Source organism: Myotis lucifugus, unplaced genomic scaffold (assembly GCF_000147115.1).
Source record: "Myotis lucifugus unplaced genomic scaffold, Myoluc2.0 scaffold_243, whole genome shotgun sequence".
NCBI classification, from domain to species: Eukaryota; Metazoa; Chordata; class Mammalia; order Chiroptera; family Vespertilionidae; genus Myotis; species Myotis lucifugus.
The window spans coordinates 1327828-1350315 of NW_005871291.1; the positions used below are offsets into that span (position 1 = coordinate 1327828).

At 38.3% G+C, this 22488-nt stretch overlaps 1 protein-coding gene across 3 annotated transcripts in view; it reads left to right on the forward strand.

The window, feature by feature from the left end:
• The window catches only part of GABRB2 (gamma-aminobutyric acid type A receptor beta2 subunit), a 186357-nt gene that overhangs the window by 56831 nt on the left and 107038 nt on the right, over positions 1-22488 (forward strand). For all 3 annotated transcript variants that reach the window (XM_023762322.1, XM_023762323.1, XM_023762321.1), the window contains exon 4: positions 10564-10784. In XM_023762322.1, coding sequence (XP_023618090.1) covers positions 10564-10784 — 221 coding nt within the window. The remainder of the gene's footprint in view (positions 1-10563; positions 10785-22488) is intronic.

The window sequence follows — 22488 nt, forward strand, 5'->3', positions numbered from 1 at the left end:
TGCTACTAATTATTTAGAATCTAAAATTATTAATTGTAGTTAAATAAACTTAATAACTTTACTCTTATACTAGCTAACATATATGTAGGTGGAACCATATAAAATTGCTAAAAAATTCAAACATTTTTAACTAACAAAAAAATGTCTATTTCTTACAGTTTGATCTAAGAGTTAAATAATCATTGCCACCATTCTACTGAAAAAAAAAAGTTCTTAAGTGGTATGACTCTAAGCTGAGCATGTTTTAGTTCGCTAGAAATAGTTTCACGTTTGAATTACTTCTGAATGAGTGCATTGCTCCAGAGAGCGCCCTGCAGTCCCTCTGGTTACTTTGGGCTTCTGAGTTGCAAGGCATACACTCTGCCAAGACCACAGGTGTTTTAATTATTCTGCAGGATCCAAGTGAGTTGATGCAATCGCCTTTTGCATGATATTAGGTTTCTGTATGAATATTCAGGTTTCTGTATGTGCATTCAGGATCCAAGTGAGTTGATGCAGTCACCTTTTGCATGACATTAGGTTTCTGTATGTGTATTCAGGTTTATGTATGTGTATTCAGGAACAAAGTTGAGTTGATGCAGTCACCTTTTGCATGACATTAGGTTTCTGTATGTGTATGCAGACAAAGCCCACACAATGTATGCACAATTCAGTATTCAAACCCCAGAGAATTCTCAGGGATCAACATTCACCTTTTTCCCCTCCAAAAAATAATTTATTTTATGTATGCCCTAAATTGTTCTAGTTTTTGTTGTTGTTGCTGCTGCTGTATATGGATGGTTGATAGATAAATAGATAGATAGGTAGCCCCCCTCACTTTTTAGAAGCTATGATGGGAAATTACCATTCAAAATCAAAACTGGCAGTGAAGTGAGTGTTCAGAGGTAGCCCAATATAGTACTAAAAACATGGTCTCCATGGTCAGAGACCATGGCCACATTAGAAGGTTATTGTCTGAATGACATCAGTAAAGTCACTCACCTCTCTATGTTTCAGATGTGTCACCAGGAAAATGGAAATATGAGAATAATGATAACAATAACAGCCAACACTTCATCTGAGCCAGGCATTCTACTAATCACTTTCCTCGGTGAACTTATTTACTAAAAGGAACTATTATTTCCTGTGTTTTACAGAACATGGCGGCTCAGGGAGGGTAGGTAGCATGCCTAAGATCTCCCAGCAGCTAATAAATGGGAAAGCCAGTATATAACTTATAGGGCTGTTGTAATGATTAATGAGATAATGCATGTGAAAAGTGTTAGCCTGAGACCAGTGTTAGGTATTAAAATAGGGGACAGACTAATTAGATAAAAAATACCCCAACTTATAGAGTAATAAAAAAGCACAAAATGATGGGGAACAAATCATGCAGACAAAGTGTATTTGTAATATTGATTAACTCAGCGTGAATGGAGCCCCCTGCTGTATTACCATAAGGGACAGAGATAACAGTTTTAGTGGCTCGAGGTTTTCATCATCCTTAGAATAAATCCTGTTATCGCTGAGAAGTTAAGTCTCTAATAAAATGTAAAATGAACTAAGCAAAACTAATGGAAAAGCTTATTGTCTTGACCATGTACATTTTGGTTTCAAATAAAAAAATTCAGTTACTTCTTTAAAAACATTTTTTTTTCAATTGCAGTTTACATTCAATATTATTTTGTATTAGCTTCAGGTTGGCTTTACCTTTTGGGTGGTCTTAAATGAAGCTCTTATGTCTGAATGTGGCTCTAGCTTTTAGAGCTGCTACCGTGTGCTTCTTACAAAACACTGCCATTGAACCTTTGGTGTGATGGCTCCTATTAACAGGGACTGAGTTTTGCTCCATTGCATTCTAGTTTAGGAGGTTGAAAATGTGGAAATATGACCATGACCTGTAATTTGATCAGTACTTTGTAGGCTCAGATATATAAGACAGAGAGCACTGTAAAGAGTTAAGAATGTGGAATTGCCTTTTGTGGGAATATTTGCACTTCTGTCTGTCCTTCAGAAATCCTTGTCCACAGCCCTGGGGACTTTGCTAGTAGAATTTGAGAAGCTATGAAAAACAGAAAGAACATTAGTGGCTTTGAGGGTGTTTGAAACATGGGACAGGTATAGAATGAAAACTCACTTTCAAAAGCCAGCGAGTGGGGAGAAAAATTCCCTGGGGATGTTCAAGAATAATGATGAAGGAAGGGATTTGTTGTTGTTGTTGTTAATCCTCACTGGAAGACATTTTTCCATTGATTTTTTTAGAGAAAGTAGAAAGGAAGGGAGGGGGGAGGGAGGGAGGGAGGGAAGGAGGGAGGGAAGGAGAAACATCAATATGAGAAAGACATCTATTGGTTGTCTCCCTCACTTGCTCTGACTGGGTCTGGGTATCGAACCTGTGACCCTTTGTGCGCACTGAGCTGCCACACTGGGCAGGTGATTAATAAAGGAATCTAAAAAATCAAAATTTGAAACCCATGCAGGAAGAGTAAAAAAGTGAGAACAAGCTTTAGTGTGTCCATGAACAAACATTCATAAAAGACCAATTGTGTTCAAGATAAGATGCTTGGCTCCAGCCTGGGAGGGGAGGACAGAGCCCCCAGGAACCAAGGGGGCCCTCTGAGGCCAGGATGGGGATGGGAGCTGAGCCAGGTAGGGGGACCTGGGCTGTAGGCTGGGCCAGGAAGGAACCGAGGACCAGGAAGTGCCAGGACCAGTAGCCAGGACCAGAGTGGCTACCCAGAGGTCCCCTCTCACGTGTGTTGCCACCAGTCACCCTTCCAGCCCCTGAGCAGGGATCCGAGAATGTGCCAAGCATCCCGGCCAGCATCCCGCTGGCCTGGGCCGAGCGGGCCTGTATATAGGGTCCATGTGCAATAGGGAGCGACGTCTTCTATTTTTTACTGCCCCCTCCTCGACACTGTCCAGGGCAGGAGGAGAAGGTACTTTCGAGACATAGCACAGGCACCACAAATAAAAGTCGTGAAGTTGCCACTCAAAAAAAAAAAGATAAGATACCTGGGTCATCTTGTAAATACATTAAAGAGGCAACAATTCAAGTCCATGAGGCCAGGATGCTACAGAGCACTGCTTTAAGGACTCGGGGGATGAATGTGGCCTGGGTCTGAGGGAGGAATGGGAGAGACCCTTATGAATGCTTGAGGATGGTAGGACTTGGGTAGGCAGAGAAGGAAGGGTGGGGGGAAATAAGAAAAATGGAAAGTAAAAGGTGTGTTGGAGGATATGTAAAAAAGGTTTGTTCCAACAAAAGGTTCAGGAAGGTGATTAGTTGAAGATAAATGGAGTGACAGAATCCTGGGACATTGGAGACTTACACAGGGACCATCCACTTTATTGTAGTTTATTAACTTTGGGTGAAGAAATAAGAGATGCAGAGGGTGAAGTGTGTAGAAGAGGCTGAGAAGAGCCTTGTAAGGAGTTTGGACTTTACAAACAATGGACTCTCTTTGAAAGCTTTTGTAGATCAATCCAGTGAGAGGAACTTCTATTGCAATAGAGAGGGTGCTATTAGAGCTAAAACTAGAGTGAACACAAACATTCTTCTCCTCTGAGTATTAAAAAAGAAACAGATACAAAGGCTTTATGTTAGAGGAAAATGGTATTTCCCAATAGTGAGGGTGAAGACTGAAGTTAGTGCCAGAGGAAGATTCTGGGATCTCCTTTTATTGGTACCTAGGAGGAAAAATAGGGATGGATTTTTACTTCTCATTGATGAATGAAATGTGAACATCCCTGGAAAAGAAAACACAGTTGACCACTTCAAGCTCTTACTTTTTGTGTGTTTTTCTAGATAAAACCCCTCAATCAATACAAAGGAGATGTGTGTGCTTTGTTAACAATAAGGCAAAAGGCTGAGGGTTTCTCATTTATTTGTGACTGTATTTCCTTTGCCTTCATGCTGAGCTCTCAAATAAGCAGAAAGACACATTTGTCATGTTAGATGCTATTTTTAGAATTTAACTCAACAAGGAATTATTTATGTATATTGTTTTTGTTGCAGAAATAATTTATTTTTATGAAACAAAAAATATAGAGATTAACAAAAATAATTGAAGATCACTTGTTATATCACTACACAAAGTTCCACCACTTAATATTTATATTTTAGACACATTTTCAGTATATAAATATGTATTTCTAAAATGGGATCATATTGTGCATATTGTTTTACAGTATTCTTTTTAAAAAGATAATATATAATAATATAAAATATTAATAGTGTGCTGAGAACATCTATTCATGTCAATATATATTTTTAGAATGATATCTTAATTTCTGCATATATTCTATTCTGTATTTGTAGTGTTTTATTTACTCAGTTTCATGCTGATTCTCTTTACTAATTTCTATTTTATTGCTAATACAGTAATAAGTATTTGGGTGAGATAAATATCTCTGCATTGTCTTTCATTCATTCTTTCACATGGTTCAATAGATAGATTTATATTGCCATTATGTGCTAAGCTCTCTTTGGGGCATGAGGATACAGTGATGAACAAGTTTGAGAAAGCTTCATATTTTCATGGAATTTACCTTATAGTTGGGAGAGAGAAAAAATAAAAAAAAGTAAGCCAATAAATGAATACAAGTAGTTGAGAAAAAAAATAGTACCATAAACATAATAGAAATGGGGGGGGATAGGGCCTGCTGGGGTTGGGAGGAAGATGATCAGGGAAGGGCCCATTTAGTCGGTTTGACCTTTGAGTTAAGCTCTGAGTCCCAAGGAAGAGCCAACCATCCTTAGGGACATAGCTTTTCCAGTATGTCAGGCGTTCAGATAAAATTAGTAAGACTAAAGAGCTTGGAGTATTGGTAAAGTAGGAAAAAGGCTAGTGTGGTTGGGCTTAGTGAGTTGAGGTGAGGGAAGAGAAGAGGTGGTGGGAGGTGAGATCAAAGAGGTACGTAGAGTCCAGGTCATGTAGGACTCGAAAGGTGAATGTAATAAATACGTTTGTGCTTTATTCTAAGAGTGACGAATAGCCTTTGGATGATATTAACCAAAGGAAACATGATCTGCTTAACGTATCTGCTACCTTGTGGAAGGTAAGGGTTAGAAACAGAGAGACAAGCAACAGTGGCAGTATAATCACTCACGAATAATGGTGTCTTAAACCAGATTGTTAGTATCGCAAACAGAGAGAAGCAGGAGGTTTGTGCTAATATTTGAAGGTAGAGCTCTCAAAATGTACTGCTTAATTATTTTCTACAAATATCCCTAGGAATGTAAATGTCAGAGCAAAGGGTATGCACAGTTTAGAGACCCCTGTACATAGTCCCCAGGGTTCACAAGGGAATTTGTACCATTTAACAGACAATTATGGTTTCTATAATTATCAGAAAGTATGCATTCACAGGAGTAAGGAACATCTTTGTTCTCAAGGAGGTGACAACTGAATATGTTGAGAATGTACTTATTACTTACTGTTTTACTATGATATTTACTTAGGTGGTAATTTCTACATCAGATATAATGTCTTTTCTCCCATGGGCGGGGGGTGGGTGTGTGTGTAAAAACAGAAATACCTTAGCATCATAATCTATTTTTTTTGTTTCAAACTATGAAATTAAATATTAAAAGATAATAGCAAAATAAAATATCATTGTCTACATCCAAATATCCACTAGAAGGTAAATACCAAGCAGAAAAATATTTAAAGAGTAGTAACAGGCAATTCACAAAATAGTAAAGTTAAAAAAGATAAGAAACAAACAGGAATTAATTTGTACTGTTTTTTAAATAACACTAAGCCAAAGACATCAGAAACGTTTGAGTCTTGGTATTAGAAAACAATTTACAAAGACAGCAAAAAACAAATATATTGCACATTTAGAAAAATTTGAAATGAAGAGATACATTTAAACACAACGTTAGCAAAGCATTTACTGTAATATAATTATTTTATTCTTAGAAATGGCCTTTAAAACACTTAATCCAGTTGCCTCATTGTATAATTGAAGAATTGGGAGCCTCTAACCATATAGTGGGTGTCATCTCAGCCCATCCTGATGGGGCCATATGTCCCCAGTATGAATGGGGGAGACTTATTTTGTAGCATCACGCGACTTTTTTCTTCCTAGATAACAAAGCAATTGTTGTTAACCCTAGTTCCTAAGTTAATTAGCTTTAGTTCTTTTGAGTTGGAAACAGATGCAGAGACTTGAGAGGGTTCACCCAAGGTCACAACAGAGGGACATGAAAGTACTAGGATTTGAGCCTGGTGTGTTTGACCTTGAAAAAGCAGTTTTAAATATTTGCTTTTTTTTTTATTTACACACAGAAAAATGCACTCACTCTCAGATACAGTTCTGTGAGTTTTGACAAATGCCTGAAGCGATGAAGTACTATTGCAGTTAAGATGCAGAGCGGTTCTAGTTCCCCAAAGTGTTCCCTCATGCTGGCACCTAAGTTGTCAACCTCTCCCACACCTCCAATTGCAGGGAATCACTCATGTGTTCTTTGACCATGAAGTTTTACCTTTTACAGAATGTTTTATTCATGGAATCATATAATATGTAGCCTTTTGAATCCGGCTTCCCTTGCTTAACTTTCTATATTTGAAAACCATTGATGATGCATATATAGCTTGTTCTTTGTTATTGGTGAGTAGTAGTCTGACTCATAGACATACCACAGTTTGTTTATCTCTTCATCTGCTGAAGAAAGTTCATCCAGGCTTGGCAATTACTATAGAGCTGCTGCAAGCATTCCCCCACAGCCGTAGGATTCCTAGCTCATATGCCAAATGTATGCTAACTTTATAAGAAACTGTCAAACTGTTTTCCAAGTGGTTGATACTGTGTACTCCCAGTTGCTATGTGTAAGTCTCCATTGTTCTGCATCTTCACCAGCTGGTGTAATTGTCAGTGGTTTCTAATGCTTTTATTTTAGCTTTTCTAATAGGGGTATAGGAATATCTCATTTTAGTTTTTAATTTGATTTTCCCTATTGACCTAGGATGTGTTCCATCATTTCAAGTGCTTATTTGCCATTTGTATATCTTGAATGGTTAAGTGTCTGCTCACATCCTTTGCCTATTTTTATGGGATTGTTTGTTGAGTTTTGAGAATTCTTTATACATTTAGATATTCGGTAAGCTGTCCTTTGGCAGATATGTGATTTGTGAATATTTTCTCCCAGTCTGTGGTTTGTCTTTTCACTGGCTTACTAATGTCTTTCATGTAGCAAAACTTTAAAATGTTGTTGATACCCAAATTATATATTTTGTCTTATTATTGCGCTTTTGAGTTTATGTCTAAGAAATTTTTGCCTAACCCAAGGTCATAGAGGATTTCTCCCATATTTTCTCCTAAAAGTTTTATAGTTTTATATTTTACATTTAAGTCTCTGACTAATTTTGAATTAATTTTTGTATAAGGTATAAAATATAGGTTGAGGTTCTTATTTATTTGTTTGTATATTTATTTGTTCATTTATGTAGATATAGATGTTCCAGTTGATGCAGACTTTTTGTTAAGAAGATTGTGCTTTCTCCAATATTGCTTTTGTGTCTTTGTCAGAAAATATTGAGCTGATTTGTGTGGGTTAATTTTATTCTTCAATTTTATTGACATACTTTTCTATCAATACCATACTATCACACTGTCTTAGTGTAGCTTGATAATGTCTCAAAACCCAGTAGTGTGAATCCTCCAACTTTGTTCTTCCCTTTTAAAGTTGTTTTTATTTCTCATTCCTTTCATTTGCATGGATTTTTAGAATCAGCATATCTACAAAATATTCTGCTTGGATGTTGATGGAATTTTACTTATAGACCAATTGGGGAGAATTGACATCTTAACAAGATTCACTTTTTGAACCAGGAACATAGTAAATGTCTGTATTTATTTATGCTTTTGGTGCGAGTGTGTGTGTGTGTGTGTGTGTGTGTGTGTGTGTGTGTGTGTTACTTTTAAGTACTTTAAGGAGATATATGAGGGAGAGAAAAATAAAACAAACAATAAACTCACCATTGAAATGGTCTTTCTTCACATTTCAATTGGCTCCCCAATCTGACTACTATTTTTTCCCTAGGTGGTTTTTAAAAATTCCTTCCAGGATGTTTAGTTGTAATTAGTGGGTGAGACAGCCTGTAGTGTGCGTATTCCCTCTTATTCGGAGTTGAAAGTGAATTGGTTTTAATTGTCATTATCATAGTCCTTCTTGTTTTGTGATGCCATAGATTGTGGAGCAGCCAGAAGTGGTTTATTTGTGTTGTTTTTTTCTTTTTCACTTTGAATAAACCAAATGTGAGACAAGTTTCATAATGTGGGGTTGTTAAATGTTCAAAGGATTTATCTTGGGTGGGTGGGGACCTAGGAAAAAGGGTGGAACACAGAACCACTCTTTTTAAGCCCAGTAACAGTTATTTAGGTTCAGGAGTTTCTTCCATTCTTGACATTGCCATGATGTGCCACTTAAAAATAAATAAAATGAAAGTTGATGTGACAGCAGAATCACCAGGGTCTGTCTAGGACAGGGGTGGGCAAACTTTTTGACTCGAGGGCCACAATGGGTTCTTAAACTGGACCGGAGGGCCGGAACAAAAGCATGGATGGAGTGTTTGTGTGAACTAATATAAATTTAAAGTAAACATCATTACATAAAAGGGTACGGTCTTTTTTTTTTTAGTCTTATTCATTTCAAACGGGGCCGAATCCGGCCCGCGGGCCGTAGTTTGCCCACGGCTGGTCTAGGAGCATTTCTTAGCAGGCGTTGCCTTGCTGACAAATAACAGGGGTTCGCCTATGACACAGGATCTCACAATATTACCGTTTATTTAGCCCAAAAGAGAATACAATGTCCTGTGTCCAAACACAGCTCAGCTGAACGATAAACTCCAGTAGCATCCAAACAATATTATCTCCCCTACATCTTAAGAGGGCTTATTATCAAAGCTTAAGTAGCAGTATCTTCTAATAGAGATAATAAGCACATTTTCCACTTTATCTCCAAGAATTTGATATCACTAAGTGTGTTCTCTCAAGCACAATATAAATGGCTTATTTTATTTATATCCTACATTTTAGGCTATTTGTAACATAGACACATGCAAACAACATATCTGGTTTCTTTTCTGTTTTCTAGTTTTATAATTCGTAAGTCGTCAAGATTGCTTTTTTACAAATCAAGATGCTATTCTAGAGAGCCTCAGACTGATTTTTTTACTAAAGCAGAGTGCTGCAGAACAGTCCAGAGCATGAACTACAGTGATCCACCAAAGGAAATCTTACCTGCAGTTATTTGATATACCCTGAGGATATTCATATACCTTTTGTTAGAATAGAAGTTTGATTCTACAGCTACTCATTCAGAAGTAGGGTAGGGCTGAATTCTGAATGAGATCAAAATTTGTATATTTGTGAAACCAGGGAAAATACTTAAATTTTTTTTCGCGGCAGAGGGGTTATGCTTTTCCTATGGAAATTGTTCAATATTTTTAAGCATATAATGTGTTACAAGTCATATTTAAAAATTATGTAACCAAATTAAGATATATAAATATCAACAAGTGTTGGAAAAACTCAGAGACTTCGCGGAGATTGAAGTGTATATTTTGTCCACAAAAGTATGCAGAAACATGATTCTAGGGTGTTCTTTTAAGCCCTCAACTAGGGCATTATGAACTGATTTTAAAATAGAAAGGTAATTGTCCTTTCAAATAAATATTTGGCCCTTCATTTAGTCATCCAAATAAGGGTGAGAGCGCAATTACAGTGGACCCAAAGGCTTCTAATGCATAAAACATGTCACAATATATATGTAAATGCTTTATTCATAATCTATAGCCTTTGTAGTTTACACATTCCATTTGCATTATACATTTCATTGTCATCATAATCTTCTGGTTTGTTCAGGCATGTATTAAAACCCCCATTTAGAGCTAATGGAACTGAAGTGAAAAGAAACGGTATAAATCTCCATCCTAGACACAGTGGAGAAATGCTGGCACTGAGACTCTAAGGCCGCTGCTCCCTTTGTGACAACTCGCTTCCTCAGCAGCGAAGAGCCCAGCCTGCTGATTCATAATCCTGGGATTAAAGTTCTCACGAAATAGTGTTTGAGAGGATATTGTTTATTATCTGGGAAGCCACATGAGTTTCAGTGTAAATGTCACCTCTCCTGGGAAACTCACCTTCATGAGACCAGTTAGGATTTTCATCGACGAACTTACTATTACTACTATGATAAATTAACCACTTTTTAGAAGTATTTTGTCTCACCTAAAACAATCCTGTATACCCCACTTTGGGAAAGACAAATTAATTGCGAAGTAATTATTCCGTACCACTTCTCTTCCTGGGTAATGTGTAATAAATTTTATGAGGATATGCTCTCTTCACTTCTGTATTTATAGTTCCTACCATGGTGCCTGACACACAGTAGGTCTCAGCCAGAATGTGTTTAGTACATTAATATTTGCCTATTTATGTGAATAGTGTATGGGTATAGTATATGGCTGCTGTATGGCTGTACATATTTTCCTTTCTTATGAATACAGAAATGTTTGCCTTTCTTCCAAGTCCACTTGGGTACAAAATAAGCGTATTTTCTGCTCACTTTTACAGGATTATACGTTGACAATGTATTTTCAACAAGCCTGGAGAGATAAGAGGCTGTCGTATAATGTCATACCTTTAAACTTAACTCTGGACAACCGCGTCGCAGACCAGCTCTGGGTGCCCGACACCTACTTCCTGAATGACAAGAAGTCGTTCGTGCACGGCGTGACCGTCAAGAACCGCATGATCCGCCTGCATCCCGACGGCACTGTCCTCTACGGCCTCAGGTCTGTAGTGCGCATTGCAGAATGGGGCTTTTCCTGAGCCAAGCGGTTACCGCTTTCTGTCGGAGGGGAACGTGTTGCGCTGTTTTCCTTACTCCTCCGTCAAGCCTCCCAGGAAGCAGTTAAACCTTCTACCCCGCAGACATCTGATAGCTCAGGGGAGCTTGCTTACAGAGGGACTTAGCCACAGCTAAGACTAAGCGTTTTTCTGAATTATATCAGCTGCTGATCCTAAAGCTGCTTTCTTTAAGGAGTAGGGATAAACAATGCCAAAATAGCTGAGACATAGAGTTTCCTTAAAGTGGAGAAAAACAATCGTGAATGCCTAACGCGTGTTTGAATGTGGCAGATGCGCTCTTGTCAGTTGCTCCTGAGCTGCAGGAACCGGGCCTGGTCCTCTGGTGACAGGAAGGCTTTTTGGTCCTCTCACCCTCCAACGAGGAGTCAGACTTGCAGATAAAGTCATGATCTTAGATTTATTATTAATGAACTTACACTATTAAATGTGCCTTTTGTCAGAAGAGAATGGTGAGGTTCTGCTGTTTGGATGAGGATAAATTATAAAATAAGACAGTTTCTTCTATTAAAGTTTGTTTTATGTTAAAACAAATAGTTTCTTTAAAAAGGAAGAAAAAATACAGTATAAAGAATTCCTCTGCATTATAGTGCAAGAAACTCTGAATTCGAAATGTTCAGTTGTCTTTGATCTATTCCATTTTCCATAAATATGTAGTTACTTTACCATAGTAATGATGATGATAATAGTCGTATTATTTCGTGAACACTTGTTAGAAGTCAGCTAAGTACTATCCATACATTAATATAGTCAATTTTTACAACAACCTCATAAGTTAGAAACTCTTACAATCTTTATTTTCAAATAAAGAAACTGAGGCTGATGCAACTTGCTGAGATCACGAAGAGAGTAAACTGTGAGGATGGGATTCAAACACTTCCCAGTTCAGAGCCAGAGCTCTTAGCCAATACACTGGGATAACTCTCACTGAAACATGTTTCTTACCTGGGATATCTCGTTTTCATTACCTACTCTATTCAGCATGCCAGATGAATACGTTGTCTGGATCCTTTTAAACTGGCTTCTGTATCATGTCTGTAGAGAAAATGACCTTTGACTGTGGAGAAAGGGAAAGTATGAAGCAGGGAGAGAGCATGTTTGTATCCTGTGTTAGCCTCTGAAGGTAAAGAGATGAATTGAAAATTTATAAATGTCTCATTTCAGTCTTTACCTGCACTCTAGACAAACCTGGTCAAGGTTGTCAACACATTGTAAATGCACCGATGCAACGCTGAATGGATGAGAAATAAGCAATCACCATGTCTTTGAAATTCAGAGGGAAAAGAGAGGACCAATATAGATGATAAATATGTCTTCTTTATATTGCTAAGCCAATAATCAGACAAAGAAAACTGATGATTGTTCATTCTTATCATTAAGAGGCACTGAACATAAGAGCTGTAGCTCAGACTCACAACAAGAGGGAGTCATCATTCTCCCCTCCCCACTCCCAACAAGGGCTGCTGGCAAAGTAGGCAGACTCCTAAAGACACCTGGCATGTGTAGAATTAGGACTTCTGCACAGAGAAGGCTCTGAATTGTGATGGTCTTATCGGTTGTATTATTAATTCTGAATTTGAAATTGATAAGGTTTTTCAGGGAATTTTTAAAAGTCCCATTCCAGTTTCTACTGATAGACAGAACAATTTGTTTCCTGGCTAGAAATTGAATGCAGATCACACATTCTTTTCTCAGCTCTAGAAGGTTCATTTGTGAGAAATAAATAAAAGAAATTCAATTGAAATTACCACTGCCATGGTTGATTCAGTTCTATGTGGCCTCTCTTCCTATTTACCTACCTCCCCTCCGGTTAGTCTCTATTATTGATAGCCTAGTAAGAAATGTATCTTATATTTGTGGCATGAACTCTGTCATTTCCATTTCAAAAACATTGTATGATTTCCCTTTTACCAAGCCTTTCCTTTTATTCTCATCATGTGTTATCACTCTTCCATTTTCTCAACTGATTTGAAGATCTACAGGATACAGAAATAATTTTTACAAGTTATGAATAATGCTTTTTTGAAACTTAAATTTATAACTCGTGGCTAAATAATCATGAAACTCTTGAATATAGATTCTCCCTTCACTCTTGGCTGGTTGATAGTTCAGTTGTACCAATTTGATCTTAAAATCAAATACCTCCTGTCTTTTATGGTCCTATTTAGAAATTTCTTTCAAGAGATATGGCTGAAATGGGAAGAATATTTTCTTGGGAATAACCTAGCTGTAGTTGGTGACAAAGGACTTTTCAGTTCACTAGACTGAAGAATTCCTAGCCATTTATAAAGCAAGTATTTCAAACAGGTCAACTGTCTTTTATTTTAAAATAAAATTGGTCCAGTCAAATTATTTTCAGAACACTTTGAGGAAAAATGACATAAAAATATAGGTGGTTGTTGTTATCGTTTGTTTCTTTTGTGGTTTTTGTTTTGTTTTTGTTAATGAACCCAGCAAAAGTACTAGCAGGTAAAAAATCAGGTTTAATCTGTTATTTACATGACATCATGAATAATGTTACATAGATATAAATCAGATCATTATTGACTTTGAAAAAGGAAGATATTTGTTAGTTTTCAGAAAGGTAATGAATAATTGCATTGGACAGAGAATCAGGAGACCTACATCCTATTCTAGTCTTAAAATTAGTGGTTCTTACGTAAATCAGTTCTAAATTTTATTCTAGCTCCCAAAATCCCATATTCGTGCAATTTTGCTAATGTGTGGCGTAAATATTTTTAGGACTTCTACTTCATTATGCATATGGCTTGCAAAGCTTTACATAATATTTTAGTGCTTCAGAATTTGCATTTATCTCCTTGAAAAAATCTTATTAGTTAGGAAAGCAAAAACAAAAATCATAGCATTCAGGTAAGCAAGAAAGCCTGAATTGTCAACTTTGACATCTCTTATGAGCATAACAATGTATATTTTTATTAAAACTTAGACTCTGAATCCAAATGGACTGTATATTATTTATGGAAAGTGACTAACATTATATCATAAGCATGTTATCACATTAAAAAATCTTCAACAAACACAATTAAAACAAAAATCCTTTTCTATGATGAGATGATGCATATTTAATATTGAAAATTTAGAAAATTCAGATAAGTTATGAATAAAATTACCCTTCATTTTACCACTCAGAATTAATCATTAGCCTGTACCTTGCTATATACTCTTCCAGATATTTTTCCTAGTACATAAAGCATATAGGTAGCTTTTCATAAAAAGAATTCACATTATTTTTCTTTAATTTTTTTCTTTAATAATGAATCCTATATAATAAAAGAATAATATGCAAATCGACCAAACGGCAGAACAACCGGTCGTTATGACGTGCACTGACCACCAGGAGGCAGACGCTCAATGCAAGAGCTGCCCCCTGGTGGTCAGTGTGCTCCCACAGGGGGAGTGCCGCTCAGCCAGAAGCCCAGAAGCCGGTTTCACTGCTGGCAAACGCAGCGGCGGCAGGAGCCTCTCCCGCCTCCACCACAGCGCTAAGGATGTCCGACTGCCAGCTAAGCCATCAGTCGGACATCCCCCAAGGGCTCCTGGACTACGAGAGTATGCAGGCCAGGCTGAGGGACACCCGCCCCCAAGTGCACGAATCTCATGCACTGGGCCTCTAGTGTATTATAAATATGCTTGCCATGTGAATACATCCCTTCTCACTATCAGTCTTTAACTGTTATAACACATATTTGGGATATAATTTTTTATTTAATATAGGATATGGCTTATGGTTTTGAGATAAGGCATGATATGTGGTTGTTGCAATAAAATGCAGGACTACTATTTAAAAGTTACTTAATATTTTAGCAACAAAGCTATTCGTGGCACAATTTAGAATCTTACAGTTGTGCTGTTGTAATTTGTAGTCTCATTGGTTCAATAAATGGCCCAGGAGATGTACTGATGTGGATTTTGCTAGGACATTTCTTGTGGACAAAATGACTTCCTTACTCTTTCAGTAGTCGCTGACCTATCTAAAAATAGCTCTTTGTCATTTGGTGTGAGGGGGGAGCCCTTGACTTCCTATGTCTGTATACCTCCCATATGTAACATTAGATCAGAAACATGTCACTTCTGATTAAAGGTTCACATTCTTGAAGAAAGATTCAGCAGGAAGCAGAAGGCAATTCAGCCACCTCCTGCTATGCATGTTCTGTCATTGGGAAAATGGCAAAGGATAACGTTAGCCTGTAATGAATTTAGACAAGCAGGATTATTAATTTTATCTTCCTCTGCTACTCCTGAAGCTTTACCACAGGATGTTAGGCAAGTGAATACCTGAGCAGCCATTCCCCATGGAAATGTAGCCTATCAAACATGAACATATCACTTTTTGACTCAGATTTCCTTTTTGGTTTAATTTATTTTCACAGAGATTTTCAGTGAATGTATTTTTTCAAGCAGAAAACAGGTATTTTTTTTAGACATGCGACCCTGTTCTCCAGATTTTCTCCGTTCTTCTAAGCAGGAAAAATCACCTTTACGTATCTCCACCTCTGGGGGAGAAGATGCATATAATATAGTTTTATAAAATACATCCTCTTTAAAGAGCTGTCAGCAATTTTTCAAAGAACATTTTTTTGCCCATCATTTTCCCGATAAGATAAAATGACTTAGATTTTTAAAAATGCATTTAGAAGTAACTTTTGACATCTTCAAGTTCATCTCTTTAAAAAAATGATTTTAGAGAGGAAGAGAGAGAAAAACATTGATATCAGAGAGAAACATCAATCGGTTGCCTCCTACACACACCCAACTAAGAACAGAGCTCACAACCTGTGTACTATGTGCCCTGACCAGGAATCTAAGTTCATAGGACAATGCTCCAGCCAACTGAGCCACACCGGCCAGGGCTCATCTCCTCCTTTTTATAGAAGAGAATGCGGGGGGAGGGGTGTCAGAGAGGGGAAAGATTGTGCCTAACATCACAATTAATGACAAAGGACAGAGTAGAATCTCAAACTCCCAGACCTCAGAAATGGAAGTAGCCTGTATTTAGTAGCCCTGGGAAATAATCCAGGACTCTCTCGATTGCCAAATTCTGCATGATTTTTAGATGAAAACATTAAAAGAGGAAAAGAAAGTCTGCCCATCTTCTCTTTTCTTCAATATTGCTGAATCATTTCCTTTCAGTAGTCAGTAGGCCTACCAGCTAGTTGGGTCTCTAGTTGTCCTCATGTCCATTGATTTGTTTCAAATGACAGCTTATGTGGCAGCTCTGATATTCAAGGTGTGAAAGGACCGATGCAGAAAAAGTGAATGGTCAGAGAGTCCAGGGAAGAAACCAGCTGCATTCCCAATAAAGATACGGATCTTACGTTGCAGGCCCCAAGAATGAGTACAGTGCTGTTCACACTAAATTGGGCCTTGTCTGCCATTAGCCATGCCTCTAACTTCCACACAACTGGAAAAGTTCCTTCATCCACCAGACTATTGGGGAAGATCCCAGAATACACTGAAGAAATATCTTTATTTTCTAGAACAAGAAAATAGATTTCTTTTCCTGGGGTATATTTCAGCCTTATTTCCCATGGGGAGAGAAGAAAAGGAGGAGATAAAAAATTAGCTGACCTATGGAAATCACCTCCCCAAAATTTTTTTAGGTTTTGGTAAAAGTTTTAATTACCTGATTTGCTAAATGGGTGATAAGGGGGGCTTTTTGGCCCACCCTTACCTCTTTATTCTGGAGGTAACAAGTAAAGCGTCTTCCTTTGGAAACCAGACCAATATAATAGGCTAATGACTCAAGTCACATTCACCATATGATGAAATGCTCAAGCAAGCTATTGTGCTTATCAGAGGCACCCATTCTCTGCACTCTTATGGGCAGAATAAAAGGCAATAAAATGCTCAATGGCTGTAAGTCCTTGGAGGAAAATACTAATTCTGTGTTGGATTGTTCCCATTAGCCATAAAAGAGACAGTAATTAGGACTTTATATTTTAGCCACTGTAACAAGCCGACAACTAAGGGAAACTACTAAAAATACCAGAATAAAAGCTAAAGCTTCTTTAGCCATCAGAATACTAGGAGGCATCAGTGCATTTAGATCATTGCATAGTGAGGCCACAGAACAGAAAACCAGTGGAGGAGCAGTAGAGCAGTGTTAAGAGCATGGGTGTGGCATCTGACTGACTTGGTTCAGGGCTTTCCTCTATAACCTTCTGAGCATCAGCTCCCCTCATCAGTAATATAGGACTTCAAAGTACCTACCTTGTAGGATTCCTTGGGTGGGAGTGGGAGTAGGGACCGGGCAGGGGGAGGTAAATGAAGGAATACTTGCAAAGCATTTAATAAAGTGCTTGGCACGTAGCATGTTGTTTGTAAAGATTAATTGCTATCATTAAGATTGCTATGTGTATCTAACTTTGACCTCTTCTGTTTCCCATCATGATTAGCATGGATAATATTGGGTGGTGGTAAATCCTTATTGTGTATCAACACCTTACTAGGTTGACACAGAGGCAGTTGTGATATTCAAAACGTGACAGTCAAAGCTTAGAAGTTAATGGGGGAAGAATATAGGTAATAGAGAGATGAGAAGTTGGATAGGATAGTAGACAAGAGCCAAGTTCTGTAATTTGTCCTTATAAGCTTTGTGCATTTTGAAAAAGTTAACCTAACAACTCTAGATTGAAAATACTAATATAATTTAACTTATAAGAATGTGGTCAGAATTGAATAATGTGACCCATGTAAAGTAGCTGGCACACAGTAGGTACGCAGTAAATAATAACGTTTGTTGTGGTTATGGTCATTACTGTAGTTACTAAGATAATTATAATAGAATCAATTGGGTACACGCTGTGCAGCATGTACTGTGCATCCATGGCATCTTCCTTTTTCAAAAAGAAAAAGGAAACTGAAGCTTAAACAAATTCACTAACTTATTCAAAGCAGCATATCCACACGTGTCAAAGCTGGGAATCGAATAATCCAAATCTATTTGACTCCAAAGCCCATGTCCTTTGTGTTTAATGCAGAGAAATGACCAAGTGCATGGACTGGGAGGTGGCAGAGCAGACATAGACATACTCAGACTTTTTATGAGACTAATGGCTTCATGCAGTTATTCATTTTGATGACCTAATATTGGGAATGTCTGTGTAGTGTTCCAAAAGGAAGCCTGAGAACATACTAGTAGCTCTCATTTACTTTTAATGATACAGGGCCATTGTAGTAAAGTGAATTGCTGAACCTTTCTTTCATTTATGCATTGACCTATCCAGTCAAGTTCTGATTGAGCAGCTCTTCTTGCTCTACACAGGGGGGAAGGGGTGCAGGCGTGACTAAGCCAGACATTGTCCCTACCTCCAGAAGCTCATACTCAATGAAGGAAACATATAAACCACCAGCCAAAAGGACATTTAATAGCAAATATGAGGCCCAAAAATGATGATGAATTCTATGAAGGAAATTAAACAAAATGAATGATCTGACAAGGAGCGCCTAGGAGAGGAACGTAGAGTCCTGCTTCAGCAGGTGACATCTGACCCGAGACGTTATTTCTGAAGATGGACAGCAGCAATCTGGGAAGCGAGTGTCTGGTTAGAAAGGACAGAAGGGCAGTGGTCCTAAGAGCAGCACAAACTCATATGAACCAGGAAGGAAGATAAGTATCACTTGCTTCACCCAGAGCTCTGTCTCTTCTCTCACATTATTGCATTTTATGTTCTTTATAACTGACTACATTATTCACTGCTTTACTGCTCTTACTGGCCTCTCTCCACTAGAATATAAGCTCCCTGAGAGCGGAGACCTCTTGAGCAGAACCTGTCCCAGCGAATCAATGAAAAAATAATAGAAAAGGTATTTGTTAAATGAATATATCGATAAATGAAGGTGTAATTGTGATTTATTCAGAGCACTTCTTATTTCATCAATCCAACTACCTGTCTCTGTTTATCAGTTGAATGGGACCTGTGGTCCTAGGATTTATCTCAGATTGATACAACATTCTGTGTCCATGCAGGCATCTCACGCAAAATCACGCCTAACATGTTTAAACCATGGATTTGCATACTGAAGTAAATTAGAGGAGTAGAAAGAGAAGCATAGAATGATATTGATATCATTTAGAATTCAGTTATCCAAGGTTACTATGTTTGGATGAGATGGAAAAATGGATTGTCCTATCTACTAGCGCATTTCTCTTTCTACATGGGAAGAGCTGTACTAACCGTGAGACCCTGCCTGAGCTGATATCAATTTCAGCAGGTGATAGGGAGGCGTTTTGAAAACAAAGACCAGCTGTTGTCAGGAATCCAGCTTTGCAAATTGCACCTTACATACAAATATGAGTTGACTGTAGAAATTTCCATTGGTGTGGTGTTTTCTTGTGCTGCCTTTTCATTTGTAGTCAGTGTGGTATTTTAAAAGTCAGAGACGTGAGGGTGCAGAGAACCAAATCCAGGTGGAATGCAGGTGACCCACTTTAGCCTTCTGCCCCAGAATGAGTCAAGGAGAAAACACTTCCTAATAAGAGCGAGTGCTTTTCAGACACACACCACAGAAAATGTACTACCAGGGAGTTTGGGGTGGGGGGGAAGGAGGGTTCTTTTTTTATTCATGATAATCTAACGTTTTATGACTAAAAATGTGTATGGCTTCTCATGTCCATGAATTGCAGGTCAGAGATATCATATTCTTTGCTTAGCATTAAGCGTGTCTCTTATGTTGTTCTTTCCTGTCTGTTCTTGAGTGTGTGTGTGTGTTCTGTGTGTGTGTGTGTGTTCACATGCATGCACATGTGTGTGTTTTCTGTGTTATGTAATAGGAAAGGTTGACTACTGTGTGGGGAAAAGAAACACTTACTTTGCTCAGACAGTATTTTCCCAAATCATGAGTATTTAGCCCCTTTGGCTGGAATCATGGGTTGATTTCTTCACTTGGGAAGTTAGATTTAAACAACAAAAGAGTCAGTCTTATATCCATGTAAAAGAGGCTGATAGTGTGATGATGAGAAACACTGCCCCCACCCAACTGGCTCTTTCTTAGCTAATTTAGTATGTGACTGAATTGTATATTTTGCTGCTACACAAATGTTATTAAGTTACTCAGTCTCTCTGTACTTAGTCATCCTCTGATGAGGGGTTGAGCCAACCATAGGTCTGTTTTTTATTTGATCATGGGTGGAGTTACTTATGAGGAGGATAAATGTATGCCCCCTGCATGGGTGGCCAGGGGCTGGGCAGGGATATGCATTGAAAGAACAGAGGGGGAAATGAACACCATAATGAAAAGGAACTTCTAAATTCTGTGCATAAGAAAAACAGTGTTTTGCTGTGAGAGGAGACGTTCTAAATAATATAGATTCTCAGTCATTTCAGTTTGAGAAAACTTCAGATTCTGAAATCACCTAAATGGCTGAATTTAGTCTGTTACCAGATAGGTTTTAATTTAGAGTTTATTTTGTTGCAAAGCTCTCAGGCCTCTTAGACCCAGAGGCCATATTTCTGGGTTACTTTTGCTTTGTGATTTTGTTCTTTTCAATGGATGCTCAGGCTTTTGTTTTTTCCATCATAAGTGGGGTGCTTGGCTCAATTTTCTCTCTTGCAGTATTTTAAAATTGTGTAAAATCAAGTTACTGTCATTCAGTAACAACCTTCTTTAATTTCAATAAGTTACTGAGCCCTTTAAGTTTTCAGTTTCCATAGGATGGGTAGAAAAGACTGTAAAATATACAGGGAGCCAAGTTTACAAGAGGCCATCTCTAGTGACCCACTAGCAGGTGGGGGAAGGGCAGGGGAGGGTTTAATTCTGTGCCAGGTGCCTTCAGCTGGGCAGGCAGGGTTTTGTTCAGGAGAATGTCAGGGTCTACAGCCCTCTCTTCTAACCAGACACTGCGCATGAATGTTTTCCTTACATGAGCCATGCCCTTCTGTGCTTCAAAATACGGCTTCCCATCCCGCATTTATCTTCCTCGATGCTCTGTGGTGAAGAGAACCAACTGAATCGAGAGGGGGTTGGGGCACCAGACTTCTTGACTTCTCTGGAGAACACCATCTGCGTGAGCAGATGGGAAACAAGACACAGGGACTCCAAGATCAAAAAGGGGGCATCTGTAATACTTTTGACAATAAAGATAATTTTTTAAAAAAAATCTTAAAAAAATAAGAAGAGAGGAATGATAAAGAGATGTGATGACAGGGTGGAACAATGAGTGCCAGTGGCTGGGAATTCTCTGCCCTCTGACCCAGACAATGGTCACTGAGTGGCTCCCACCCATGGATTCCCAGGGTCCCCAGCACAGTGACGCCTGCCTGTGGGGCAGGCAGATTGCTCAGCACTGGGAATGGGCACACACTCCTTTGTCTGTCTGCAGATGGGAGAGCTCCAGTACTGCTGGTTAAAGTTCCCCCGCAGCGGACAGCACGGTTTCCTTCCCATTAAGCTTTCCATGTGGCCACCGGCCAGCTGAATGGCTGCCTCAGTGTTCTGGTTGTAGAAGATTCTACACAGGTTAGATGTATCACTGTAAGTACCTTTTCAGATTGATACAAAGCATATACTTTTGCTCATGATATTTTATTGCCATGTTCCTTTACTTTTTTCATTAGTTCATTTGCTCTTTCAAGCATTCATTTAAATTCACATTTATTGAGTAGTTATTTTTGTGCCAGGCCTACTGTACTAAATGCTTTTATGCTTTAACTCCAAGAAGTAGGTATTTTTATACGACAGGAAAGTGAACCTCAGAAAGGTTACTTAATGTGCCTACAGTCACACAGCTGGCAATGACAGAGTTGCATATTGGATTGAAGTCTATGTGACTCCTCAAAAACATGATTTATTATAACTGGCAAAAATGAGTCTTCATGTTTTAAGGTAGACTAGGGGTGAGTGATTTGCTTTCTTAACTGTAGATCCTCTGGTATAGGAAAAAATCATGAATTCCGACGGCATCCAATTTCACTGGACCGCTCTTGCCTCCTTAGTAAACTGGCTATAATATCTTAGCTGCCTTCAGGGAGCACGTGAAGCACCTAGTTTCTATTAGATCAAGAAGTGAAAAAAAAGTTTTCCAAGTAATAAGCTTGGTGTGTGTGTGTGTGTGTGTGTGTGTGTGTAGGGGACAGTAACATGTAAACTGAGACCTGAGTGAAGATGTAGGGTTAACCTGGTGAAACAGAGTGTGAGGAAGAACAGAGAGAAGGGAATTCCAGGTCAAGGGAACAGCATGTGTGAACAGTGAAAGTGGAGGGGAAAGTAGGTAAAAGAATCTCAGGGTGGCTGCAGTACGGACTGTGCTTGGGAAGTGAGTATGTTAGAGAGGGCAGAAGGGTGCTTTTGGGTAAGATCTGGAAGTTTGGACTTCAGGGCAAGGGAAGCCACTTCAGGTGAGTGTATGGTCAAATGTGCATTGCATTTACTCATCCATTTTATGACTTAGAGTACAATTTTAAATTTTTGAGTTCTTAGACTAATAGCATTTATCATTATACTGAAAATCTTCTGATATGTTGATTACCAAGAATTGGTTGATAAAATAATATATAAGCATTTTTATGGTAAAGGTAATATTAAGTTTTTCTCATTTCCAAAGGAAATCTGAGTATACTTCCTGCCTAAATTCATAATACATTTCCCTAATATTTGGTAAATTTTTGCATT